The sequence below is a fragment of the Aotus nancymaae genome, unplaced genomic scaffold, assembly GCF_030222135.1.
Source record: "Aotus nancymaae isolate 86718 unplaced genomic scaffold, 86718_ANA_hifiasm-v0.15.2.pri h1tg000028l, whole genome shotgun sequence".
NCBI lineage: Eukaryota > Metazoa > Chordata > Mammalia > Primates > Aotidae > Aotus > Aotus nancymaae.
This window is the reverse complement of record NW_026988441.1, coordinates 37,656,851-37,683,646: the sequence shown is the minus strand read 5'-3', so window position 1 is coordinate 37,683,646 and position 26,796 is coordinate 37,656,851. Positions and strand designations below refer to the sequence as shown.

Genomic DNA, 26,796 nt, shown 5'->3' with positions numbered 1-26,796 from the left:
GACTAAGCCCCTTCCTTTAGAGTGGAGTCCACTTTCATGCTGATCCTGTGCTCCCCATCAGACTGGACCCCACCTTTATGCTGGCCCTGCCTTTCTCATCAGACTGGACAGACTTCATACCGGGCCTCCCCATCAGCTCAGACCCCACCTTTATGCTGGCCCTGCCTCCTCCATCAGACTGGACACAGCCTTCATGCTCAGCCTCCCCTCTCAGACTGGGCTTACCCCATCAGACTGGACCCCACTTTCACTCTGAGCCTCCCTCCTTAAACTAGGCTTTCTCTTCCGACTGGGCCTCCCCTCTCAGACCGGCCCATTTGGTGGTCCTGAGTTTGGCCTTCAGACCAGGCCTCACCTGAGTGCAGGATGACAGTGACGGACACGTACAAAGACTTCCCCACCAGGTCCTCCGCTCGGGGGTTCTGCACCCCATCCAGCAGTACCTGCCGTTTCAGCACGGCATCCCCTGAGCCATCCTCAATCTGGGAGGGAAGAGGAGAGTTTAGAGAGGGGAAGGGACTCAGAGGAGGAGGGAACTCGAGGGAGGGACCTAGCAGCCTCTGTAGATGGTACCGAAATGCGACTGAGGGAGTCAGGCAGGGAAATCCTCTGCTCGCCGTCCTGGACCCCGAAGATGACAAAGGCAGTTCCCTCCACTTTCTTCCCATAGAGGAACCTACGGGGCAGACGGAGTGGGCTTCAGCTCACCCTTCCTCGAGAACAGGATCTCCCCCAGCTTCTCCTGCCTGTGCTGAAGACTGGAGCCCTGGCCTACTGCTGGCCCCTCACCTGGCCCCACCCCCAGCCCCCCACCTGGTCCCACCCCCAGCCCCCCACCTGGTTCCAACCCCAGTCTCACACCTGGCTCCACCCCCAGCCCCCCACCTGGCCCCACTCCCAGCCCCCCACCCGGTCCCACCTCCAGCCTCCCACCTGGCTCCACCCCCAGCCCCCAACCTGGCTCCACCCCAGCCCCCCACCTGGTCCCACCCCCAGCCCCCCACCTGGTCCCACTCCCAGCCCACCACCTGGTTCCAACCCCAGTCTCCCACCTGGCTCCACCCCTAGCCCCCCACCTGGTCCCACCCCCAGCCCCCCACCTGGTTCCAACCCCAGCCTCCCACCTGGCTCCACCCCCAGCCCCCCACCTGGCCCCACCCCCAGCCCCCCACCTGGCCCCACCCCCAGCCCCCCACCTGGTTCCAACCCCAGCCTCCCACCTGGCTCCACCCCCAGCCCCCCACCTGGTCCCTCCCCCAGCCCGCCACCTGGTCCCAACCCCAGCCTCCCACCTGGCTCCACCCCCAGCCCCCCACCTGGTCCCACCCACAGCCCGCCACCTGGTTCCAACCCCAGCCTCCCACCTGGCTCCACCCCCAGCCCCCAACCTGGCTCCACCCCCAGCCCCCCACCTGGTCCCACCCCCAGCCTGCCACCTGGTTCCAACCCCAGTCTCCCACCTGGCCCTACCCCCAGCCTCTCACCTGGCTCCACCCCTAGCCCCTCACCTGGCCCCAACCCCAGCCCCTCACCTGGTCCCACCCCCAACCCCCGACCTTGCACCTCCCCCAGCCCTCCACCTGTTACCTCCCGCAGCCCCTGCACCTGGTATCTTCCCCAGACCCCTACCTGGTATCTACCCCAGCCCCCCACCTGGTACCTCCCCCAGACCCCCACCTGGTATCTACCCCAGACCCCCACCTGGTACCTACCCCAGACCCCTACCTGGTACCTCCCCCCGCACCTCACCTGGTACCTCCCACAGCCCCCCACCTGATACCTCCCCCAGCCCCTCACCTGGGCCCATCCCCCAGCCCCCACCTCATCTCACCCTCCAGACCCCAGCCCCCCCACCTGGTCTTTACCTGGTCCTTCACTTGGTTCTTACCTGGCCCCAACCCCTCACTTAGTCCCATCCCCCAGACCCCCACCTGGGCTTCACTTGCTCCCTCATCTGGCCCTTACCTGGTGGCACCCCCAGCCCCTCACCTGGCGGTGATGGTGACCTCCAGGCCCTTCTCATTATAGATGTAGTAGAATTTCTCTGCAGGCTCCACTATGACCTCGAAACTGGGCAGCACTGGGGGAGAGACAGCGGCGTTGGCGGGGCTGGCGCTAGGCCCGGTGTCCTGAGCGCTGCCATCCCCTGGCCCCTCCTCTTACCATACTCCTTCACCTCAAACTCAGCCGAGAAGACTTGCTGTGGTGAATTTTCATAGTAGGCTTTGATCTTCCACTGGCCCATGCTGTCAAGAGGGAGGATGAGTAGTTTGCTCCGGCCTCGGATCCCCCAGACCCACCCCAGCTCCCTCTCCTGAAATAGGGGAGCCCTGAGCCCCCTTCTCAAGAGCCTGACATACTTGACGAGTTCTGGAATGTCCCAAGACAAGGGCAAGATGCCAAACTGGTTTTGAGAAGACAGGGAGTCCTGCTTGACCGGGATGCCTTCCGGGTTCTGCAGGAGGCAGGAGGGAAGGATACGGGAGAGTCTCTTCAGAGGCTGGGCTTAGCCTCTCAGCTCTCCCTGACCTCTCTGCATCTGGACATTCTCTGTGCAGTGTCTACTGTGGTTAAGAACAAGGACCTGCGCAGGCACGGTGGCTCACGCCTGTACCCCAGCACTTTGGGAAGCTGAGGCGAGTGGATCACCTGAGGTCAGGAGTTTGAGACCACCCTGGCCAACATGGTGAAACCCCGTCTCTACTAAAAATACAAAAATTAGTTGGGCATGGTGGCAGGCACCTGTTAATCCCAGTCACTTGGGAGGCTGAGGCAGGAGAATCACTGGAACCTGGAAGGCAGAGGTTGCAGTGAGCTGAGATTGTGCCACTGCATGCCAGCCTGGGTGACAGAGCGAGACTCTGTCAAAAATATAAATAAACAAACAAATAAATCTGAGGCTCGCTCTGTCACCCAGGCTGGAGTGCAGTGGCGAAATCTTGACTCACTACAACCTCTGTCTCTGTGGTTCAAGCGATTCTTCTGCCTCAGCCTTCCAAATAGCTAGGACTACAGGCATGTGCCACCACACCCGGCTAATTTTTGTATTTTTAGTAGAGATGGGGTTTCACCATACTGATCATGCTGGTCTTGAACTCCTGACCTCCTGATCTGCCCACTTCAGCCTCCCAAAGTGCTGGGATTAGAGGCGTGAGCCACCACGCCCAGCCCAGTAAATTTATTAAGCCCAACTATATACCGGCATTGGGCTGAGTTCAGGTGACAAAACCCTGAACAATCCATCCATTCCTTCCTGGATGGAATTTAGGTTCAATAGAGGGCAAGGTGAGGGGAAAAGCAATTATCAAATGAATAAATCTCACTTGCAGGACATGGCAGGAAGGAAGAGTGAGTGAAAGTGTGAGTGTGTGTGTGTGTGTGTGTGAGAGAGAGAGAGAGAGAGAGAGAGAGAGATATCAGGGTGGGTATTTGTAACTTTATAGGTTACTCAGAGAGACTTCATTGTAAAATGGAGACACTGATGGCATTTGAGCAAAGACTTAGAGGAGGAGAGAGGACGAGCTGTGTGGATATTTGGAAGAAGAGGGTTTTCTGAGAAGAGGGCACAGCCCGTGCCAAGGCCCCAAGGCAGGACTGCACCTGGGATGTTGGAGGAACAGCGAGGAGGCCCGTGTGGCTGGAGCAGAGTGACTGAAGGGGAGAGAGGGAGGAAGGGATGGCAGGGAGAGGATGGGGCAGTTCACGCAGAGCCTTGCGGACCGCAGAGAGGACTTGGGCTTTGACCCATAGGAAGGTGGGAGCCATGGAGGGCTGTAGGCAGAGGAGGTGCTCACAGGCATCCTCTGGCTGCGGGGTCGGTAGAATAGACGACATAGAATTTTCTGTCCTGATCCCAACATTCAGATGAGGAAACTGAGGTTCAGGGAGGCGAAGTGACCAGGGGTTTATCTGAAAGCAGAATCCACGGACACCTGCACTTCTCCCTGGGGTCTCCCTGGATCTCCATCTTGTCTCCTGGCCTGTGTGTGTGTGTATATGTGTCCTATAGTTTATTGTGGATTGTGTGTTGTGTGTGTTATGTGTTTGTGTGTATTGTGTTATGTGACTGTGTGTGTTGTGTTGTGTGTGTGCGCCATGTGTGTTTTGTGTGTGTTGTGTGGTTATGTATATTGTGTCGTGTGGTTATGTGTTGTGTATGTTGTGTGTATTGTGTGGTTGTGTATGTTATGTGTTTGTGTGTTGTGTGTGTTCTTTTGTGTGTGTTGTGTGGTTATGCACATTGCATTGTGTGTACTGTGTTGTGTGTGTATTGTGTATTGTACTGTGTGTTGTGTTGCATTGTGTGTTGTGTGCTGTGTGTTGTGTGTGCACACGTGTGTCTGCATATCTTTGCCTCTGTGTCTGTGTGTTGTGTGTTGTGTGCTGTGAGTGTGCATTGTGTGGGTGCACATGTCTACATATCTCTTTGCCTCTGTGTCTGTGTGTGTGCTGTGTGTGTGCATTGTGTGGGTGCATGTGTGTCTATATATCTCTCTGCCTCTGTGTCCCTGCCACTGCACCTCTCTGGTGCATCTTTCTCTGTCTCTCTCCATCTCTTTGTCTGTCCTGAGCCTACGCCCTTGCTGCCCCTGGGGCCCCCTCTAGCTGGTACCTCAATGTTGACCACGACCGTCCGGCCCACGGGTAGCAGCTTGTGGTTGACAGTGTAGATCCGACAGAGAACTGGAAGGCAGTGGAACAGACAGGGAGGCCTGGTGAGATCCCGGCCCGCCCAGGCCGGTGCCCCCCTCTCCAGCTGCCCCTGGCCTCACCTGTGGAGCCGGGGGTGTAGATGGTCTTGTCCGTCTGGATGAAGAGGTACCCACTCTGAAGGCTGACCAGCACCACGTTCTCCACCACGCTGGCCCCGAAGGCCGCCTGGACGGTCACGAACTTGTTGTGCCCCTTGTCTGACTTGAGCTCCTTGTTGGCGGGAATCTAGGCATGGGCAGGGCCTCGTCAGGGGTCTGTTCCAAGGCCCCGTGACCACAGTCCAGCTTCCGGATCTTGGGCTGGGTCCCTCCTTGCCTGCCCCAGTTTTGGGGAGGGGGGGCATGTGAAGGAGGTGCAAGGGGAGTGGGGGGGATCCAGAAGGGGACTGAGAAGGGAAGGCTCGAGAGAGATCCAAGATGGCCGATTACTAGCAGCTCAGGATTGTAGCTCCCAGTGAAAGTGCAGAGAATGAGAGGACGCCACACTTTCAGATGAATTTTTGTTGCTCATGGACCAGGAGATTCCCAGCAGAGGAGCCCCATGGGTCGCCAGCACAACTCTTGTGGCCAGCGCGGCAGTTTTGCCGGCGCCCTGGTGTGGCGGTTCTTGGTGCAAAGTAAACGAACTGGGTCCCCTTTTGGTCAACGTTTGGAGCTCCGGGAGGGCAGAGTCACCTATTCAGCTGATTGAAAAAGGGACTCAAGAAGGAGGCCAGACCGGAGATTCCTGGGCAGAAAAGCACCATCAATCTTAACGCTGCTGTTTTGGACAGCGCAGTGGGTTGCTCAGATTCCGGCACTGGGAATCAACAAGTTGGATGTCCACTCAGAGACCTAATTTGAAAGTCGGTAATTACAAAGACGACAGGTGGATAAATTTACAATGATGGGAAGAAACCAGCGTAAAAAGGCTGAGAATACCCAAAATCAGAATGCCTCTCCCTCTACAGGAGATCGCAGTTCCTCATCAACAAGGGAACAAGGCCTGATGGATGAAGTGCGTTCCATTAACAGAATTAGGCTTCAAAAGGTGGATAATAAGAAACTTCAGTGAGTTAAAAGAACATGTTCTAGCCCAATGTGAAGAAACTGAGAACCTTGAAAAAACATTTGATGAAATCCTAACGAGAATAGACAATTTAGAGAGAAATATAAGTGAATTAATGGAACTGAAGAATACAATACGAGAACGCCACGAAGTATGCACAGGTTTTAACAGTTGAATTGATCAAGCAGAAGAAAGGATATCAGAGGTCGAAGACCAACTTAATGAAATGAAATGAGAAGACAAGATTAGAGAAGAAAGAGTAAAAAGGAATGAGCAAAGTCTCCAAAAAATATGGGACTATGTGAAAAGACCTAATTTACATTTGATAGGTGTACCTGAATGTCATGAAGAGAATGAATCCAAACTGGAAAATATTCTTCAGGATATTAGTCAGGAAAACTTTCCTAACCTAGTAAGGCAGGACAATACTCAACTCCAGGTAATATAGAGAACACCACAAAGATATTCCTCAAGTAGAGCAACCCCAAGACACATAATCGTTAGATTCACCAGGGTTGAAATAAAGGAGAAAATTCTAAGGGCAGCTAGAGAGAAAGGTCAGGTTACCCATCAAGGGAAGCCTATCAGACTCACAGCAGATCTCTCAGCAGAAACCCTACAAACTAGAAGACAGTGGGGGTCAATATTCAATATCCTCAAAGAAAAGAATTTTCAACCCAGAATCTCATATCCAGCCAAACTAAGCTTCATAAGCGAAGGAAAAAGAAAATTTTTCGTGAACAAGCAAGCACTCAGAGATTTCATCACCACCAGGCCTGCTTTACAAGAGCTTCTGAAATAAGTACTACAAACAGAAAGGAACAACCAGTATCAATCATCCCAAAAATTTACCAAAGCATAAAGAGTATAAGAATGTACATCAACTAATGGGCAAAACAGCCAGCTAGCATTAAAAGACAATATTAAACTCACAAAAATCAATATTAATCCTAAATTTAAATGGATTAAATGCCCCACTCAAAGACACAGACAGGCAAAATGAATAAAAAGTCAAAACCCATCGGTACACTGTATCCAGATCCATCTCATAAGCAAGGACACACAAAGACTCAAAACAAAGGGTTGGTGGAAGACTTACCAATCAAATGGAGAGAGAGAAAAACAAACAAACAAACAAACAGGAGTTGTAACTTTCATCTCTGATAAAATAGACTTTAATAGTAACAAAGACTAAAAGAAACAAAGAAGGACATTACATAATGGTAAAAGGATCAATGCAACAACAGGAGTCAATGATCATAAATATATATGCACCCAATACAGGAGCACCCAGATACATAAGACAAGTTCTTAATGACTTATAAAGAGACTTGGACTCCCGCACAATAATAGCGGGAGACTTTGACACCATATTGTTAATATTCGACGGATCAACGAGATAGAAAACTAACAGGGACATCTATGATTTGAACTCAGACCTGGAACAAGTAAACTCAGTGAATATTTATAGAAATCTTCACCCCAGGTCCACAGAACATACATTTTTCTCAGTATCACATTACACCTATTTTGAAAGTGACCACATAATTGGAAGTAAATCACTCTTCAGCATGTGCATAGCATTTCACAGACTTAAATGAAATATTGGATGGCTGTTTGTTTGTTATTTTCTTCTCTTATTCCTTCCTGTCTCCGCTATTAAGCACAATTATGGGCAAAAAAGAGGTTTTTAATACCTATTTTTAGATTGCATTCCAGCCCGGGCAATAGAGCAAGACTCCTGTTCTCTCTCCCCCTTTTTCTTTCTCTTTCTTTCTTTCAAAAAAAAAGGGAGGGCTCACAAGGAAGAGAGAGTATATAAGAGGAGGGGCTCAGAAGGGGCGGGGACTCAGAAACGGGGAGGGACTCGGGTGAGGGAACTTAGGGGTGGAGACTGAGAGGGGAGGGGTTCAGAGGAGGAGACTTAAAGGGGGAAGAGCTTAGAAAAGGAAGAGATTCAGTGGGAGGGACTTAGAAGGGGAGGAGACTCAGAAGGGGTGGGGTCTGAGAAGAGAGGGGCTTAGAAGGGGAGGAGACTCAGAAGGGGTGGGGTCTCAGAGAAGGGAGGGGCTTAGAAGGGGAGGAGACTCAGAAAGGGTGGTGTCTCAGAGAAGAGCAGGGCTTAGAAAGGAGTCTCATGAGGGGTGGAGACTCAGGGAAGGGCAGGGCTTAGAAGGGAAGAAGACAGAAGGGGAGGGGCTCAGAAGGAGGGAGAGTGGGCGTGGCTGTGGGTGCCAGCCGGGTCTGCTCCAGTCTGCACCCACCCTGATGGTGACGCTGCCCATGTGGCTGGTGGCAGGGGTCAGCACGGTCTTCTCACTGGACAGCACTATTTTTTTGCCTGGGAAGTCGTGGACAGTGACAGTGACTGGAACATCCCCATTCACGTCGTGGGCCTCCAGTACCACGGTCTCCTCGCTCTCCAGCCGCAGGATGTTGGGGGTAATGATAGAGTACCTGTCGGAGTGGGGCACGGGAGTGGCGCTGTCATTCCAGGAAGACTCCAGTTCTCACCGGAGTCAGCGCCTGGCAGGCTGTGTGCCCCAGACCCTGGTCCTGGAGAGGATCCAGTGACTGCCGGCGCACTTGCCCATTCCAATATCCGGGTCCAAATTCTTCTCTGGGCACTGCCACCGTCTCAACCACATGGGCAGGACAGCAACTACCGTGACTCCCGCTCTCAGCCAGCTGGGCCTGGCCTTTGAAAGCCTGGGCAATGAGGGGGCATGCACCCCACCAACCCCTGAACCTTCAAGCCTCCAGACTTGCAGACCCACAATTGCCTAAACCCACACAGGCCCCAAACCCTAAACCTCTACATCTCTAAACACTCCAAATATGTAAACATGCCCAAACCCACATTCACCAAAACCTCTAAAGCTCAAGTCCTAGAGCACCCCAGACCTAAGCCTAAACCTCCAGCACCCCAGTCCTATAAATAGAACCAGTTCCAAACTCCCCAACCCTACAGGAGCCCAGAGTAGCCAATCTCTAACCCTAACCCAAGCTTCAGACTCTCAAACCTTGTGAAGTCTAAACCTCCGAGTCTCCAGATCACCCCAACCACACAACCACTGAACACCCATACACCCTAAACCAACAGATGGCCTCAATTCTAGAAACATCTCAACCCCCAGTTCCACAATACCTGGATTTCACAAACACCCAACCCATAAACACCCAAACTCACAGGCAGCCCAAATTTATATAAACCTGCTAACCCCTGAATCCACAAACACCCAAATGCACCCTGAGTTCTGCAGAGATCTGGACCCCAGATGCTGCTTCCACACTTGAAGCAGTAATCACTCACATGGGACTCCCCAGAGCCAGGGGGAGGTGGGTTAATAGCAGGAGCAGGAGGCTGGGACCTGAGACAGGTCCCATAGTGCTGGGACGGTGCAGGGACAGAGGGACAGAGGGACAGAGGGAGAGGAAGGGGAGGAGTGAGCAGCGCCTGCTGGAGCTGGCTCTTTATCCGGCCCCTGCCTTTCCCCCACTCAACCCCTCCTTCTCCCTGTGGCCTCTCCCCTTTCTGGGGCTGCCCCAGATTTCTCAACACCATTTCCTAAGATTTTCAGTCCCTGGGGCCAACATGTCCGTGGGGTGAGTAACCTGAGGACATGCTCCCAAGCAGCATGAACGTAGCTGCACCCTGCCCTGGACTCTCCCAGGGTCAGGGCCAGCTGGTGAACACACAGCTTTCTCTGTTGCACGCACTTCGTAGTGGAAGAACACTAAGGTCTGGAGAACCCCCCACCGCAGATGTCTTGGGCCTCATCCCCAGTTCACTTTTGGCCATCCATTTATCAATTGAACCATTCCTAGAAATTTCTCTGTAGGCTGGGAGCCAGAGCCTTACTTCCAGAGGCTTCCATGCTGAGGGAGGGGAAGTAGGATGGGGGAGGGACAGAGTACAGCACAGAAGTTCGGAGTCTCATGAAATGTTTTCTAGCTCATGTGCAGTGTAGGAGAAAAAGAAAAAAAAAAAAGAAAGAAAGAAAGAAATGTTTTCCGCAGTGAAATAGAATGCTGCTTCTTAGAGGGTCAGGGAAAACTTCCTGTACGAGGGTCCCACTTCAGATGGGCTTTGAGGTATATGTAGGAGTTCACTATCCAGGTGCGCTCATTTTCCAGGGAAGCTCCCCTCAATTACCTTTGTGGGATGCCTGAGTGACTTTGGCATCCCTGAGAAAAAAGCCATCACTGAGAAAAGTCCTCATTTCTAGCTTTTATACCTGTCTTATGTCAGCATCCTGTTAGGATATTATTAAATTGTATTGTGTGTGTGTGTGTGTGTGTGTGTGTGTGTGTCTGTGTGTCTGTGTGTATAATATATTCATATGGATCAGCATCTAAAAGGTATAACTGTGTATAGAGGGAAAGATAGTTTTCCTCCCACCCCTGCTGACGGCATATTCTTTTTGCTTTTTCCTTTTAAAAATCTTTTTCTCACTCTGTCACTCAGGCTAAAGAGCAGTGGTGCGATCACAGCTCACTGCAGCCTCAACCTCCTGGGCTCAAGTGATCCTCCTGCCTCAACCTCCCGAGTAGCTGGGACTACAGGTGCCTGCCACCACCATGCCCAGATAATTTTTTTATTTTTGTGGAGATGGAGTCGCACGATGTTGCCCAGTCCGGTCTTGAACTCCCGGGCTCAAGTGATCCTCCTGCAGCAGGCTCACAAAGTGCCAGTGCAAACCACTGTGCCCTGAGGATGGCACATTCGACACACTATTCTTCCCAGTCTCTTCAGTTAAATCTTGGGTTTTTTGCTTTTTATTTTTGTAATGAACAATATACCTCAGAGGTTGTTCCACCTCGGTGCACAAAGAACTTCCTCATTCTTACAGGTTACAGACCTCTTCTTATATTGTGAGAAAGCAACCAGCCTCGTTTTTTTCGGAGGGGTGGGGGCAGTTATCTGGTTTCTTTTTTTCTTTTGACAGAGTCTTGCTGCGTCGCCCAGGCTGGAGTGCAGCAGCACCATCTCAGCTCACTGCACTCCCCGCGTGCCAGGTTCTAGCGATTCTCCTGCGTCAGCCTCTCAAAGAGCTGGGATCACAGGCGTGCGCCACCACGCCCAGCTGTTTTTTTTTTTTTTTTTTTTTTTTTTTTGTATATTTAGTAGAGACAGGGTTTTGCCATGTCGGCCAGGCTGATCTCAAACTCCTGACCTCAGGTGATCCGCCCACCTCGGCCTCCCAGAGTACTGGGATTATAGGTGGGAGCCATCACACCCAACCGCCCGGTGTCATTTTAACTGGCATCCTCTGATGGCCAGTAGCATTGCTGTCCAGAGATAGGAGGTGGACGGTAAAGGGAGGAGAATGGTATGTGGGTGGGGTCCCCTTATCACTGGAGAGGTGGTGTCTGAAACTTCACAGAAGGAGTTAATGGGGAGTTTTCGCTGATTTCCTGTAAACCACGTTCTTTTCTGTGTCAGGGGGAGGAGGAGGAATGGAGCGTGAGAACAAACCTGGTGTCTGCACTGATTGCAACACACTCTTTGGAAGAGGAGGAGGAGGGAGAATGCAAACACCTGCTTGTTCTCCAGAATTGGGGTTCAGCTTTTGAGACTGCAACCCCTGGCCAGGTGCAATCGCTCACGCTTGCAATCCCAGCATTTTGGGAGGCTGAGGCGGGTACATCACCTGAGGTCAGGAGTTTAAGACCAGCCTGGCCAACATGGTGAAACCTCATGGCTACTAAAAATACAAAAATTAACCAGGCGTGGTGGCGGGCACCTGTAATCCCATCTACTCAGGAGGCTGAGGCAGGAGAACCGCTTGAACCTGGGAGGTAGAGGTTGCAGTGAGCCAAGATCGTGCCATTGCCCTCCAGCCTGGGTGACAAGAGTGAAACTCTGTCTCAAAAAAAATTAGCTGGGCATGGTGGCATGTGCCTGTAATCCCAGCTACTCGTGAGGCTGAGCAGGAGAATTACTTGAACCTGGGAAGGGTCTGGCCCTATCCTGACCTCCAAGAAGTGACCAGAGGGGAGGGCCAAGATGAGATGTGAGAGGGTCGAAGGCTGGAGTGGATCATAGCCTGCTAGGAGGGAGGGAGGCGAGCCGGGGAATTCTTTAGAACCTCGTGACCTTTTTCTGGGAGATGTGCATTTGTGTCCAGAGGTTTGGGAGGGGGAAGTACACAAAGATGAGCCAGCAGGGGAGGGAGAGGAGGAGGTCTGGGTGTGTAGAGGGTACTTTGCATTTGCAGGTCTACCCAGCCCAGCATTCCAGAAGGCAAGGGAGGGAGAGAGGGAGAGTACGGGCACCTGGGCTGACCATTCGGGGGTTATCTGGGAGCTATATATACTGAAAAAATATTTGTTATTTATCTGAAATTCAAATGTAACCGAGCGTCCTGAATTCTGTTCGGCAACCCTAGCTGGGGTGCAAGGGGAAGATGAGAAGAGGCCAGGGCACAGTGGCTCGCGCTTGAAATCCCAGCACTTCCGGGAGGCCAAGGTGAGAGCATCGTTTGAGCCCAGGAGTTCAAGACCAGCCTGAGAAATACAGTGCAACTTTGTCTCTACAATTAAAAAAAATATTAGCAGGGCATGGTGGCAGGCCTGTAGTCCCAGTTCCTCGGGAGGCTGAGGCAGGAGGAGTTAGAGGCTGCAGTGAGCTCTGACCACACCATTGCCCCCAGCCTGGATGATGGAGCAAGACTCTGTCTCTAAAGAAAAAAAAAAAAGGAAAGGGCGGGGTGTGGTGGCTCCCACTTCTAATCCCAGCACTTTGGGAGGCTAAGGCCGGTGGATCATGAGGTCAGGAGACCAAGACCATCCTGGCTAACACGGTGAAACCCCATCTCTACTAAAAATACAAAAAATTAGCTGGGCGTGGTGGCACGCAACTGTAGTCCCAGCTACTCGGGAGGCCGAAGTGGGAGAATCGCTTGAACCCAGAAGGCATAGGTTGCAGTGAGCCGAGATCGCACCACTGAACTCCAGCCTGGGTGACAGAACGAGACTGTCTCAAAATACATACATACATACATACATACATACATACATACATATGTAAGACAAAGAAAAAAGAAAATAAGAGGAAGGAAGCAGGAATGATCGCTGGGTGGGGGACCCAAGTGGCCCTGCTTCACATCTGCCTGGGTTTACTTACACCCCGCTACACCCCATCCCTACCCTTCCCCCTGACAGAGGGGCAGCCAGGCCTGGGAGCAGCTGGGAAGCCCCTTATCCCACCATCTAATTCCAGGTTGAGGTGCCTGATTTCCTAGACTTTTTCTCCAGGACCGGGAGCCAGGCCCTCCCTTCTCCCAGCCCATTACTGATTAATTCAAGTTAACCTTGACCTGGCTGAATCAATCTATCTGCCTGGTGACAATGGCTTTTTCCCTCCCCTCCCTCTCATATACTCTGCAGAAAGAAGCCGGGGCCCTGGGGACTCCCACCCTGGGAAAATGGAGAGCAGTGGGTTTTGATTCCAGCTCTGCGGGGCCTCTAGGCAGGTCCGACCCCTCCTCCTAGCCTCAGTTCCTAATCTGTCAACTGGAGATCACAGCCTAGAGCCTCCTTTCTAGTCTTGGAGTGGAAGTCCTGAGTAGCACCAAGGGGTGCTTAGCCCGGCGCCCCGCACATACTGATCGCTCAGTACACTTGAACTGTATTTTTTCTTTTTTGAGAAAGAGTCTCGCTGTTGTAACCCCGGGCTGGAGTGCAATGGCGCGATCCCGGCTCACTGCGACCTCCGCCCCCTGGGTTCCAGCGATTCTCCTCCTTCAGCCTCCCGAGTAGCTGGGATTACAGGCACCCACCACCACACCTGGCTAATTTTTGTATTTTTAGTAGAGACGGGGTTTCACCATGTTGGCCAGGCTGGTCTTGAGCTCCGGATGAACTGCATTTTTATTTTTGCTAACACCCGCGTCTTCTGCCCTAGCCTTGCTTGGGCGACAGCCCTACCAGGCCTCCAAGCTAGGCTCCTTCCTTCCTCTCATTCCCTGAATTCACCTGCTGGCCAAGCCCCTGCCCGGGATCTCCCAGCTCATCCTCCCTCTCCAACACTGTGATCTCTGTCCTGACCTCTGCCCCGGCCTCCTCACCAGCCTGTTGACGCCGCAGCAGCTGGGGACTCTTTATTTTTACTTTATTCTTTTAAAAGCAGGGTCTGGCCCTGTCGCCCAGGCTGGAGTGCAGTGGTGCGATCACAGCCCACTGTGGCCTCAAACTCCTGTGCTCACCTGATCCTCCTGCCTCAGCCTCCCAAGTAGCTGGGATTACAGGTGCCCATCACCATGCCTGGCTTGGGGGCTCCTTTTCTAAAACCCACCTTTGGGCCGGGTGCGGTGACTCACGGCTATAATCCTGGCACTTTGGGAGGCCGAGACAGGTGGCTCACTTGTGGCCAGGAGTTTGAGACTAGCCTGGCCAACATGGTGAAACCCTGTCCCTACTAAAAATACAAAGTTAGCCAGGCGTGGTGGTGGGCACCTGTAATCCCAGCTACTTGGGAGGCTGAGGCAGGAGAATCACTTGAACCTGGGAGGCGGAGGTTGCAGTGAGCTGAGATCATGCTATTGCACTACAGCCTGGGCGACAGAGCGAGACTGTCTAAACAACAAAAATCCCACCTTTGTATTCCTTTGACAACCATCATGTATAACACATGAATGTGCACTCGTGTTCACAAACGCCTATGAGATGCTGGTGGTGGCATCTTATCTATTTCATGTACTTTAACCCTTGCTTATGCCACATGCCACAGGCAGTATCATTGCCCCACTTTACAGATGAAGAAACACAGCCTTCTGCCATTTGTCCAAGTTCCTGCAGCCGATAAGTGCCGACATCTGAACTCAGGCAGCTGGGCTCTATAGAGCGTGTGCTCTTAAACTGCATGAGTTCTTTTTTTTTTTTTTTTTTTGAGACGGGGTTTCGCTCTTGTTACCCAGGCTGGAGTGCAATGGTGCGATCTCGGCTCACTGCAACCTCCGTCTCCTGGGTTCAAGCAATTCTCCTGCCTCAGCCTCCCGAGTAGCTGGGACTATAGGCGTACACCACCACGCCCAGCTAAGTTTTGTATTTTTAGTAGAGACGGGGTTTCACCATGTTGACCAGGATGGTCTCGATCTCGACTCGTGATCCACCTGTCTCGGCCTCCCAAAGTGCTGGGATTATAGGCGTGAGCCACCACGCCCGGCCAACTGCCTGAGTTCTTAACTGCTGCAGCAACAGACTACTGCACATTTGGTAGGTTAAAACAACACGTTTATTCTCTTACAGTTCTGGAGGTCAGAAGTGTAAAATCAAGGTGTCAACAGGACTGCATTCCTTTCTGGAGGAAACAGGTGAACCCGTTTCCTTGCCTTGTTCATCATCTAGGAGCCACGTGCATTCCATGGCTTGTGGCCCATTCCTCAGAATCACTGCAGCTTCTGTCTTTGTCACTGCGTCTCCTCTAACTCTGACCCTCCCACCTCCCTCTTATAAAGACCCCTGTGACAATATTGGGCATGCCCAGATAATTCAAGATAATCCCCCAATTTTAAGAACCGTAATCCCACTCACAAAGTCCCTTTTGCCACGTGACAGAATACATCCACAAGGCCTTGGGATTCGGATGTGCACATCTTTCTTTCTTTTTTGTTTTTTGAGACAGGATCTCGCTCTGTCACCCAGGCTGGAGTACAGTGGTGTGATTATGGTTTGCTACAATCTCCACCTCCCAGGTTCAAGCAATTCTCCTGCCTCAGCCTCCTGAGTAGCTGGGATTACAGGTGCCCACCACCACGCCCAGCTAATTTTTGTATTTTTAGTAGAGATGGGGTTTCTCCATGTTGGCCAGACTGGTCTCGAACCCCTGACAAGTGATCCAGCTGCCTCGGCTTCCCAAAGTGCTGGGATTACAGGCATGAGCCACAGTGCCCGGCTGGATGTGCACATCTTTGAGGGGACCATGACTCAGCCGACCGCAGCATGCACATGGATTCAAACATCTCTCTCTGGCCATGCTCCTCCCCTGCTTTACATTCCTCCATGGCTCCCGTGGACCCCTGCATGAAGCCCCATGTGCCTGCCTGTCTTTAGGACTCTGCCAGCTTCTCTCGCCTTCCTCCTGCCCCACTCCAGCCTTGCGGGCCATCCCAGCCTTCCCCGCCTTGTTCATGTAACTTCCCCAGTCGGCAATGCCTCCCACTTCCTTCTTTGTCTGACCAGGCCATGTATTCATCTGGGCCCCAGCTATATTTGTTTCTGCTTACAGGAAGACGTCGCCCCAGCCCTGCTCCTTGCCGCTGTACTGTGCTTGTGGCCTTCAGCAAGGAAGGCATGGCCGAGCTCCAAAAGGCCCTGTGGGTGCTGTAGTTGAAGGGTGGGTGGGCGGGGGGTGGAGACCCACCTTGGGAGCCTGCTCTTACGCATGTGCACAAGTGGATCTCGAATTCCGCAGTCGCCCCTCGAGATTCAGGGCTGGTCCCCTAGATATCAGGCTGAGGCTGTAAAGCTGGGCGCTGTGTCAAGCCACTGACACCTATTGTATGTGAGATACTCAACAAACTTAGGAGGCCCCATGTTACATGCAAGGAAACAGTGGGTAAGCCAGTGATCAAGGGCCACACAGCAAATGCCAACAGGCTGAGAGGTTTGGTCCCAGAGAGTCTAGCTACAGAGCAGCAATGAGCAGTCAGTGTCTGGCTTTGAGCCCTGAGTCTCCCACTCACTCATTAGCTGTGTGACCTCAAAAAGGTTTCTTGGGGCTGGGCACGGTGGCTCACATCTGTAATCCCAGCACTGTGGGAGGCCAAGGCGGGCAGACTGCCTGAGGTCGGGAGTTTGAGACCAGCCTGACCAACATGGAGAAACCCCGTCTCTACTAAAAATGCAAAATTAGCCAGGCGTGGTGACGTATGCCTGCAATTCCAGCTACTCAGAAGGCTGAGGCAGGTGAATTGCTTGAACCCAGGAGGCAGAGGTTTCAGTGAGCAGAGATCGAGCCATTGCACTCTAGCCTGGTCAACAGGAGTGAAACTCCATCTCAAAGAAAAAAAAAAGAAAAAGAGAAAAAGAAAAAAAAAGGGCTTTATACCCTGCTGCTCATAGGCTTTTTAACAAACTAAAATCCATGGAAGCCTTAATATACAGTATGGCGTAGCTATCACTCTGCATTATCTCGTATTATTTTTTCTTTTCTTGAGATGGGGTCTCACTATGTTGCCCAGGCTGGTCTTTAACTCCTGGGCTGGAGTGATATTCCTGCATCAGCCTCCCGAGTAGCGGCAGTTACTCCAGGCACTTGTCACCGTGCTTAGCTTCTGTTATTACTGTTTTTGAGATGGAGCCTTGCTCTGTTGCCCAGGCTAGAGTAAAATGGTGCAATCTTTGCTCACTGCAAACTCTGCCTTTCTGGCTCAAGTGATTCTCCCATTTCAGCCTCCTGAGTAGCTGGGATTACAGTTGCTCACCACCACACCAGACTCATTTTTGTATTTTTAGTAGAGTTGGGGTTTCACCATGTTGGCCAGGCTGGTCTTGAACTCCCGACCTCAAGGGATCCGTCTGCCTCAGCCTCCCCAAAGTGCTTGGATTACAGGCACCCACCACTGCACCCGGCCCATTCTTTCTTTTCCTCCGTAGCCTGAGCCACCTGGGGGGTCTTCAAATCCCCATTCTCCCTTCGCCCCCAGCTTTCATGCACGCGGTTCCCTCATCTGGGCATGAACTCTTCCGCCATGTTTCTGCTGACCTTTCCTGACCCCCGAGGCTGGGTCAGCTGTCAGAGGGCCGATGGCTCAGTGATGGTACTGCCAGGTGACCTGTCCCTCTGCCTGACCCCCACCGTGGACACTGGGAGCCCCTCGAGGGCTGGGACCAGGTGGGTCTTGGTCACTGCTCCGTCCCCAGCGCCTGGCATTGGGCCCTGCATGCAGTGGTTGCTCAATGGATATTTACTGAATGTGCAAAGCCGTGAACCCTGTGCCCGCTCCCGCCCCACCTCACACAGCAAAAACAGGTTTCTACATTTTACAATTTTACACGATCTCTGTGTAGACCTCAGTCCCCAAAAAGGCAAGACACCGGCGTAGCAAAACAGATTGGTCATTATTGTACATATGGCTGGAAGGGAGGGGTGGTCCCGGGGTGAGGACAGGGCTGCCCAACACTTGCGGGGAGGAAGGGGCTCTTCCTCCAAATGGGCTTATTGGGGAACCGGGGTCCCAGGGATCTGGGCTCCTGGTCCACATGGACCCCCTCCACCTCCCCACATACGCTGTGGAAGAGGGGCAGGAGTGAGAAGCGCTGCGGGAGGAGGACACTTTGGTCTGAAATGTGAAGGTGATCACAACAGTTCCCGCCCACTGGCTGTTTTGTTGACTTTGGAGAGGCCTTCCCGGAACCCAGAGTCCGTCATTCTAGGGGCAGACAGCAAGGAGGCCGTCCAGCGCCAGCACCGAAGAGCACCAGGCCCCACCTTCTCTACCCGGAACCACTCAGGCCCCGCCCACCACCACCCCAGCAGCTCTGGCCTTGCCCACTCTACCCCAGACCCATTCCGCCCCCGCCCAGCCCACCCCACAGCAGCTCAGGCCCCACTCATTCTACTCCAATCACCTAAGCCCCACCCCGCATTCCCAGAGTAGCCCTGGCCCTGCCCATTCCACCTCACAGCAGCCCAGACCCCACCCATTCTACTCCAACCACTTAGGCCCCGCCCACCCCACCCCCAGGGCCAGCCTGGCAGTCTCCCTAGCGGCCCTAACCCCACCCTCATCTTAGCCTGGCCTCAGGCACTCCACAGAGGTCCAGTCCCCACCCACAGAGCTGCCCTGGCCACCCTCACCTCCCCTCCAGTCCTCCTCAACACCAGCCTCTGCCCGAACACTGCCCCCAGGCCTGCTGCGGTCCCTGCCCCCGCCCACCCTGCCTGTAGAGCTGCCTACCCCCCACTCCACCCCCAGAGCCGCCGCCCTGCCCACCGTGCCCGTGCTCACACTTGCTCCATCTGGACGTCCTCCTCGTCCTCCTGGGGCAGCTGCAGGTACGGGTTGTCTCCTGCGGGCTGGAACTTGTAGCCCGTGAGCACGAAGAAGGCCAGGGTGGAGCCCTCCACCAACAGCTGGGGGCAGGGCAGAGCAGGGGCGTCAGGCGCACCCCACCTCCACCGTGGCTGCCCTCCTGTCCCACTGGGGCCTCAGGCTCACCTGGTACAGCCACTGCCACTGGAAGGGCACAGCCACCCGCAGCAGGATGGCAATAATGCGTGTGAAGTAGACGTAGCAGATGACCTGCCGGGGCGGTGCAGGCATGAAGCCAGGACTGCAGGACCGCGGGCCAGGGCGCCTGGTGCGGGCCTCAGGATGGGGCTGGGGTGGGCGCACAGCAGGCCGGTGGTCCCCCCATTCCCCTCCCCCCGGCCACCGTGAGTGAGTCGGGCTCCTACCATGACATAGTAATGCCGGAACAGCTTCAGCTTGGCCAGGTTCACTGCCACTGAGGGTGGGCACAGAGACGGGGGTCAGGGGAGACTGAGGGTGGGAGGGAGGGGAAGGGCACTGGGGGAGGGGACAAACAGGACATCTGAGGGAGTGTCCAAGGAGCAGAAAGTCTGGAGGGGACATTAGGGGCGCAGAAAGGCCGAAGAGGGAGATCACAGAGGAGAAAGGGCCACCCAACGGGGCAGAGAAGCCAGATGAGGGCATTCAGGAGAAAGAGAATACAGACTGGGGTGTTCAGGGAGGCAGAAGCCTGGGGGCTGGGCAGAGAGGCCAGGAGGGGTGTCCAAGGGGCAGAATGAAGGGCCCGGGGCAGGAAGGGGGCATGAACGGAGGGTCCGAAGGCTCAGGGCCTCACCCTTCCCGTCTGTGCCAGACGCGTCCTGGAGATGCCGGATGGACCTGGGACAGGTGGGGGACACAGGGTGTGGTCAGTGAGGACATCGCCCATGGGCATGGGGCAGGGCCTCGGCCTGGGGGCAGGGTCCTCACCAAACGACGGGGAAGAGGATGGCGCCGCAGCAGATGAGGTCCACCAGGAATAGAATCTCCTTCCACAGCCCATAGTCACTGGTGCCCTCCTCTCGGGACTCGATGATGATATAGGCCACGTTGGCCAGGACCTGCGCGAGCAGCGGGGTTGGGTGGGCACTGCCCGGCCTGCTTCCCTCCACGCCCACCGCCGCCTTCAGCCCTCCCCTGCTCCCTGCTCCATCTGCACCTGCAGGGGAATCACGATCCCAAAGACCTTCTTCTCCTTATCCGACAGGACGTACTTGATGAAGGCCCAGCCTGAGCCAATCAGGGCGATGGTGATGAAAAGGAGGGCACCCTTCAGCCTGGGGGAGCAGGGGAGGGCGTGATGATGCGGTGGGGGCCCACCCTCCCCTGACCAGCCCCCGCCAGCTACACGGAAGAGCGGGGCACTCACAGGTGAGTGATGTAGTGCATGATGGCGAGGCCTTCGATGGGGTGGCCCTGGCTGTTGATGAAGTAGTAGTTGATCTGGGGGTGGACGGACAGACGGACAGTGAGGCGGACAGAGGGGCGGAGGACGGTGACGGTGCGGGGGGATTAGGAACACGAACCATCACCATCAGATGGGTGGTCAGAAAGCTGAATACTGAGGATGGTGCATAGGACTCAAAAGTGGTAATCAGGGCTGAAAAAATGGAGGGAATGGTCACAGTTGGAGGGGCGAATTGTTGGACAATCAATGAGGCGGACAGTCACAGCTGAACCAAGAGACAGTAGTGGACAGAGCTGCCCAGGACTGGCGGACAGACAGAGGGGATGGGCGGCTGGCCACATTGGTAAGATGGGTGGATACGTGGATAGCTGGCAGATGGCCCTCCCACAAGCCCAGGGACTGCAGAGATGGGGGATGGCCCGGATGGTCTCCTCCAGCCCACCCTCGCCACTCCCTGGTCCAAGGCTCTCACGCTGTGGAAGAGGAGAGAGATACTCTTGGTGAAGGCCAAGGACGCCATAAGCCAGTGGATCTTGAAGACGCTGTACCTGGTGGGAGGGTCAGGGAGAGATGGGGGTGGGGGCATCAGCCAGGGATAGGGATGGGGGTCTGGTGAAGAGAAATGGGGGACCCCCAGAGGCAGGGGCATTACGTGTTCCTGCAAAGGATGGACACCCAGAAGATGCCAGCAGCCAGAAAGCAGGCGGACATGACCATGTAGAGCTTGAAAAGAGGCATCTCCGCCGCTGACAGGAAGCCGTCGGGGTTCTTCTCCCGGATCATTACCTGGGGAGGAGGCAGTGGTGGGTGGCGGCGGGGACACAGCCCTGCCTCTGGCCTTGGAGAGCAGTGACTGAGGGTCTCCAGCTCTCCCGCTTTTTTTTTTTTCAGACGGAGTCTCACTCTGTTGCCAGGCTGGAGCGCAATGGCACGATCTCGGCTCATTGTAACCTCTGCCGCCCAGGTTCAAGTGATTCTCCTGCTTCAGCCTCTGGAGTAGCTGGGATTACAGGCATGTGCCACCATGCCCAGCTAATTTTTGTAATTTTAGTAGAGATGGGGTTTCACCATGTTGGCCAGGATGGTCTCATCTCTTGACCTCGTGATCCGCCTGCCTTGGCCTCCCAAAGTGCTGGGATTACAGGCGTGAGTCACCGCACCTAGCCAGCTCTCCCACTTTCTACTGGGCCTCAGTTGGCCCCATCTCCTGAATGGGTGTAACAGCTCTCACTTCGCACCTGGGAGGGCTGCGAGAAGCTAAGCAGGGTGTGGCACTCCTGGCCCGCAGTGGGTGCTCGCCAGCACTGCTGCCCTCCTGGATGTTGTGGCCCGCCCCCACCCCCGGCGCTGCGGCTCCCCCGCCCCAGCGCTGCCGCCCCCCTGCCCCGTGCTGCCACCCCCCCCACCCCGGCACTGCCCGCCCTCCCCGGCGCTGCGGCCCTCCCCTCCACTCACCGTCATGTCGAACGGATGCTCCTTTCCTGGCACCGAATTGTTGCAGTTGTGGAAGTTCAGGCTGTACTGGCCTTCCTCCGCCTGAGAGCCAATCACCACATGGAACTGGGCGGGGGTAGAGAGGAGGGCTCAGCTTGGGGGTCACATGCTCTGGGGTGATGGCAGGGCCGCAGGCGCCAAGGACACTCACACTGAAGTTGTAGGAGTTGTTCAGGTGGCTCAGGCCCAACACCAGCTCCTTGTCCTTCCCGCTAGGACTCTGAAGGGACAGAGCCCCTCCATAAGCTGGCACTGGGTCCCTGTGGCCCCTGGGGTGTGCCTTCTTCCCTCCTGCCCTGCCTCCCCCAAACCTGAGACACTGCGGGTGTTGACTTGGGCTTGCTGGCCGTAGAGGTCCCTAGAAGAGACCGGGGAGTGATTTCCGGAGATGGACGGATAGAGGGATGGCGGGAAAACGCAGAGGGCAGACCTGCCCATCCACCCCTGCCTGCATAGCCAGGCTGACTCACCGCTATCCACCTTGCGGGGTACTGTGGGCTCTGGCTTCGGGAGCCCTGGTTCAGAGGGCACGTCGGGGAGGAGCCCGGGAAAGATGAATAACTTCTTCTGCTCTCCATATTTCCGCACCTGGACCCTGGGGTGAGGGGTGGGGCAGGGAATGCGGCTGGGGGCTGAACCTGGGGTCAGGCACGCAAGCCGGGGCAAAGGACTCAGTGGCCTCTGGGACCCTCTGCGTGTCCTCCCTGCGGGGCGGGGTCCAGCCGATTCAGTTATCACTGAGTTTCAGCATTTGGTGCCCACCGGTCAAGGCGGCTGCCGCCTTCACATGCCGCTTGCACCAGCAATTATTTGTCATTTCCCATGGCATCAATCTACTCTTTTTCTCTTTTCTTTAGAGACAGGGTCTTGCTCTGTCGCCCAAGCTGGAGCACTGTGGTGCAATCACAGCTCAGTGCAGCCTCAAATTCCTGGGATCAGGCAATCCTCCCACTTAGCCTCCGGCGCAGAAGAACCACAGGCACACGCCACCAGGCTTAGCTAATTTTTCATTTTTTGAGATGGAGTCTCACTCTGTTGACCAGGCTGGAGCCCAATGGCATGATCTCAGCTCACTGCAACCTCCGCCTCCCGGGTTTAAGCAATTGTCCTTCCTCAGCCTCCTGAGTAGCTGGGACTACAGGTGTGTGCCACTGCGCCTGGCTAATTTTTTGTATTTTTAGTAGAGACAGGGTTTCGCCGTGCTAGCCAGGATGGTCTCGATCTCCTGGCCTCGTGATCTGCCCGTTCCACCATCCAAAAGTGCTGGGATTACGGGTGTGAGCCACCGCACCCACTGACCTCATTTTTAAATTTTGTATAGGGGGTTGGTGTCCCTACGTTGCCCAGGCTAGTGTCAAACTCCTGGCTTCAAGTGATCCTCCGGCTCAGCCAGCCTCCCAAAGCACTGGAATTAATGGCATGAGCTCCTGTGGCCAGCCCTACTTTATTATTATTATTATTTGAGACAGGCTCTCCAGGCTGGAATGCAGCGGTGCAGTCTTGGCTCACTGCAACCTCCACCTCCCCAGCTCCAGCAATCCTCCCACCTCAGCTTCCAGAGTAGCTGGGACTACAGGCATGCGCCACTAAGCCTGGTTAATTTCTGTATTTTTTTTTTTTTTTGAGGGGGAGACAAGGTAAAGTTGCAGCAGGGTGGTCTACAATTGCTGGGCTCAAGGATCTGTCTACCTCGGCCTCCCAAAGTGCTGGGATTAGAGGCATGAGCCACTGCCCCTGCCCTAAGTATATTATTCAAAAAGGAAACACTTATCTACAGAGAAGCAACATGGTATTGTCAGACCCTGGTCCCAGGCTGCCTGACTCCGCATCCCAGTTCCTGGGACTCAGTTTTCTCCTCTGAAGAGCGGAGATGATCGCAGGGTAAGGAACGGATGAATTAATGTGTTAAAGCTCCAGGACATGGCCTGGCACACGGGAAGCACCCAATATGGACGAACAATCGTTATTCCTTCTCACAACAATGCTCTGTATCCGGGTCTTCTGCCCTGAGACACCAATACCCGCTGGGTCCCTCTCTCCTTCCTTCCAATAATCACAAGGCTTGAAGGCAAAACTAAAAAGTAAGTGGCCTCTTCTCTCTTTGCCGCTCATCCCACTTGATCAGCTCAGGTGTCTGCGGGCATCACACCGGGGAAATGCAAATGAAGGATCTGAGTGAGCCCCGGTCCCCAACTCACTGCAGATCCTTGGTGTTGATGAGGAACAGGACCAGGAAGCTGCTACTGTTTTTCTGGAGAGGGCAGTCCTGGAAATCCTGAGTCTGGGGGTGGGCCGGAGGGAGTTTTGGTTACTCCTCCCCTGGCCCAGCTCCACCCTGTCTCCCTCCCGGTCCACCCAGGAGCTCTTTCTGCTCCTGCCTCTGAGAGAGAACAGGGGCCTTTGAGTTACAGGTGCAGAAGATGGACACCAACCCCTCCCTCCGGCCCCTTCTCCCTCCTTCCCCATTCCCTCCACTCACTGAATACGAGTGCACTCTGCCAGATTGAACCCGGCTGAGACTGAACCCCACCTGGTGTGTGGAAAAAACGGGGAGAGTGTGAGGGACAGTAGCGACCTCCCAGTTATCCCTCTCGGTAGCAACAGAAACCTAACCTCACACTGACTGAACATCTACCATGTGCTAGATCCCACACACTCTTGCTCTTTTTTTTTCAGAATCAGGGAGGAAGGTGAACCTCATTCTGTTGCGCAAGCTGGAATACAGTGGCAGAATCACAGCTCACTGCAGCCTCGAACTCCCAGGCATCCTCTCACCTCAGCCTCCCGACTAGCTGGCACTACAGGCACACCTCACCAAGCCTGACGATCTTTTTTTTTTTTTGAGATGGAGTCTCGCTGTGGCCCAGGCTGGAGTGCAATGGCACAATCTTGGCTCACTGCAACCTCTGCCTCCCGGGTTCAAGTGATTCTCCTGCTTCAGCCTCCTAAGTAGCTGGGATTACAGGTGCCCACCACCACGCCTGGCTAATTTTTGTATTTTTAGTAGAGATGGGGTTTCGCCATGTTGGCCAGGCTGGTCTCAGACTGCTGACCTGAAGCAATCCACCCACCTCAGCCTCCCAAAGTGTTGGGATTACAGGCGTGAGCCACCATGCCCGGCTGCCTGGCTAACTTTTAAAACTTCTTGTAGAGACAGGGTCTAACTATGTTGCCCAGGCTTGTCTTGAACTCCTGGCCTCAAGCGATCCTCCCACCTTGGCCTCCCAAAGTGCTAGGACTACAAAGCATGAGCCACCGCGCCCCACCTGTCCCTCAGCTCTTAAGAAAAGTGCCTAGCACATGCTGTGTAAGACATTATTATTCCCAGTACAGATGAGGAAACTGAGGCTCTGAGAGATCACGGGATTTGCACAGATCACATGGGTAGAAGCAGAGCTGGGAACCCAGAATCGGGGGGGTTGCACCCTGCTCTCCTCCAGCAAACTCCTCAAGGCATCTCACCAGCAGGGACTTCTCTTCTGCCTCCCGGAGCCCCAGCCGCAGGAGGCTCAAGTCCACCTCCAGGGAGCCATTGGTGTAAAAACCGAAGCTGTTCAGCTGGATGTTTGCTCGCTTCTCCCCCTGCCGGAGACCAAGGAGGCAGAGGCAGTTCAAACCGCTTCAGCCTGCCCAGCCCCAGAGACCTGGCATGAGCGCCCCCCCCTCACCCTGCCAAAGGGCCTCCTGGTACCCCTCTATTTAGGACAGGCCCAGAGAATAAGAGAAAGTTGAGCAGGACTTCCTCCCTGCAGGGAAAGGGTGGCCTTGGATTCTTCTTCTCTGACCTCTGTTCTGAGAGCCAGGAACAGAGATTCTGGGGCATCTGGAAGTCCCCCCACCGGGGTGAGCACCACCCGCAGAGCAGTTGTTCACCTTGGTGCGCCTGGCCTTCACCTCCTGGAAGAATTTCTAGATTGCAGCTGAGCTCCTAGCAGCATTTCAACAGAACCCCCCAAATCCTATTAAGTGGCCAGAGGACCCCACTCCATAGCCTACCAGGCCCCCGCTGTGCGGCTCCAGGTTCCCCAGGGCCCCAAAAGTGATTTCAAGAATGTAAAGGACTAAGACCCAGCGTTGGGGGCGGTGTTCCCAAGAGATGGAGCCCCGCCCCCGAAGGGAGGGGCCCGACCCTAGCGAGACGGCCTGGCAACTCCATCCGGAGAACGGAAGGGGATCCCGGGACTAGACCACTCCGGACCGGGAAACGGGGGGCGCCGGACCACTCCATCCCGCGTCGGTTGCAGGGGAGGCCGGACGAGACCACTCCAAGCCAAGGCTTCTCCGAGACAAAGTTGCGCCCACCCCACCCCAGACCCCCGCGCGGTGGGCCTCACCGTCAGCGCCAGCCGGTGGATGCGCCCGGAGCAGCTGCCCAGCAGTAGCAGCAGCAGCAGCAGAAGTAGCCGCAGCCCGCACTCCACGAGGCTCCCGCGGCCGAGCCCCCTCCTCTCGTTCACTGCCATCTCTGGAGCCACCGCCTCCCCGACTCCGCCTCTGGCTCCCAAGCCCGCCCACCGGTCAGCCAATCGCCGCACGGCGGGGCCCGGCGCTTCGGAGTTTCCAGCGCGCCAGCCAATCAGAAACTGTCTCTCCGCAAGCCCGCCTTCTTACGACATCCGATGGACAGCACCGGTTCCGAATGGGAGTGCCAATAGCGCGTAACACTCTCTCACCCTCACCAATCGCTATAAAGATTGTCCAGGATGTGATTTAATGAGCAGTTCATCTAACCAATTATGATGGATCTGATATCCGGCCTTGAGGCGAAATTTCTCCACCCACTCTTAACGGTCCAGGACTACACTACCCAGAATGCAGCGGAACCAGACAAGCGCAACAAGGCATTAAATAAACTACATTTCCCAGTACCCCAAAGACGGACTTCCTCTTCTTGCCCTAGGGAAGTGGCTCCCAGCCAGAACTCAGGCTTTTGGTAAACACACGCATCTGTTCAGGCCTGACCTGTTTTCCTAATCTTTCTGGTCCACAGAGAGGCCTAAAGCTGGCCTCAGGTTAAAGTTTGACCCGAGGATGACCTGTGACCCCAGGCTGAGACCCCAGCCTTAGGCTAAGCCTCCTATTCCAGAGTGAGGCAATTGGAGCCCCACCGCCAGA

The 26,796-nt window shown here is 54.8% G+C and overlaps 2 protein-coding genes across 5 annotated transcripts in view; both read right to left on the bottom strand.

Moving 5' to 3' along the window:
- Window positions 1-9,221, bottom strand: part of C3 (complement C3) — a 40,555-nt gene extending 31,334 nt beyond the window's left edge. Inside the window, exons 1-9 of the mRNA XM_064382010.1 lie at window positions 9,074-9,221; window positions 8,025-8,217; window positions 4,773-4,938; window positions 4,613-4,683; window positions 2,361-2,455; window positions 2,164-2,246; window positions 1,990-2,080; window positions 574-676; window positions 356-482 (exon numbers count right to left, since the gene is read on the bottom strand). Of these exons, the coding sequence (XP_064238080.1) occupies window positions 356-482; window positions 574-676; window positions 1,990-2,080; window positions 2,164-2,246; window positions 2,361-2,455; window positions 4,613-4,683; window positions 4,773-4,938; window positions 8,025-8,217; window positions 9,074-9,147 (1,003 nt within the window). The 5' untranslated portion in view covers window positions 9,148-9,221. The remainder of the gene's footprint in view (window positions 1-355; window positions 483-573; window positions 677-1,989; window positions 2,081-2,163; window positions 2,247-2,360; window positions 2,456-4,612; window positions 4,684-4,772; window positions 4,939-8,024; window positions 8,218-9,073) is intronic.
- Window positions 9,222-16,798: 7,577 nt separating this feature from the next.
- On the bottom strand, window positions 16,799-26,160 carry GPR108 (G protein-coupled receptor 108). Of its 4 annotated transcripts, none has more exons than XM_064382013.1 (18): window positions 26,016-26,160; window positions 25,144-25,263; window positions 24,161-24,211; window positions 23,880-23,962; window positions 22,152-22,276; window positions 21,993-22,039; window positions 21,833-21,901; window positions 21,643-21,747; window positions 20,840-20,973; window positions 20,660-20,735; window positions 20,149-20,222; window positions 19,939-20,056; window positions 19,710-19,840; window positions 19,576-19,619; window positions 19,166-19,215; window positions 18,927-19,010; window positions 18,717-18,841; window positions 17,808-17,995 (listed from the first exon to the last, which is right to left on the bottom strand). In XM_064382013.1, exons 1-18 carry the CDS (start codon window positions 26,142-26,144, stop codon window positions 17,827-17,829), a joined length of 1,734 nt encoding a protein of 577 aa, XP_064238083.1. In that variant the 5' UTR covers window positions 26,145-26,160; the 3' UTR covers window positions 17,808-17,826. The 4 variants fall into 4 exon arrangements, with proteins under 4 accessions (XP_064238082.1, XP_064238083.1, XP_012291479.2 ...); XM_012436056.2 differs by having other exon boundaries at window positions 17,969-18,137; XM_064382012.1 differs by lacking the exon at window positions 19,576-19,619 and having other exon boundaries at window positions 16,799-18,137.
- Window positions 26,161-26,796: the final 636 nt, after the last annotated feature.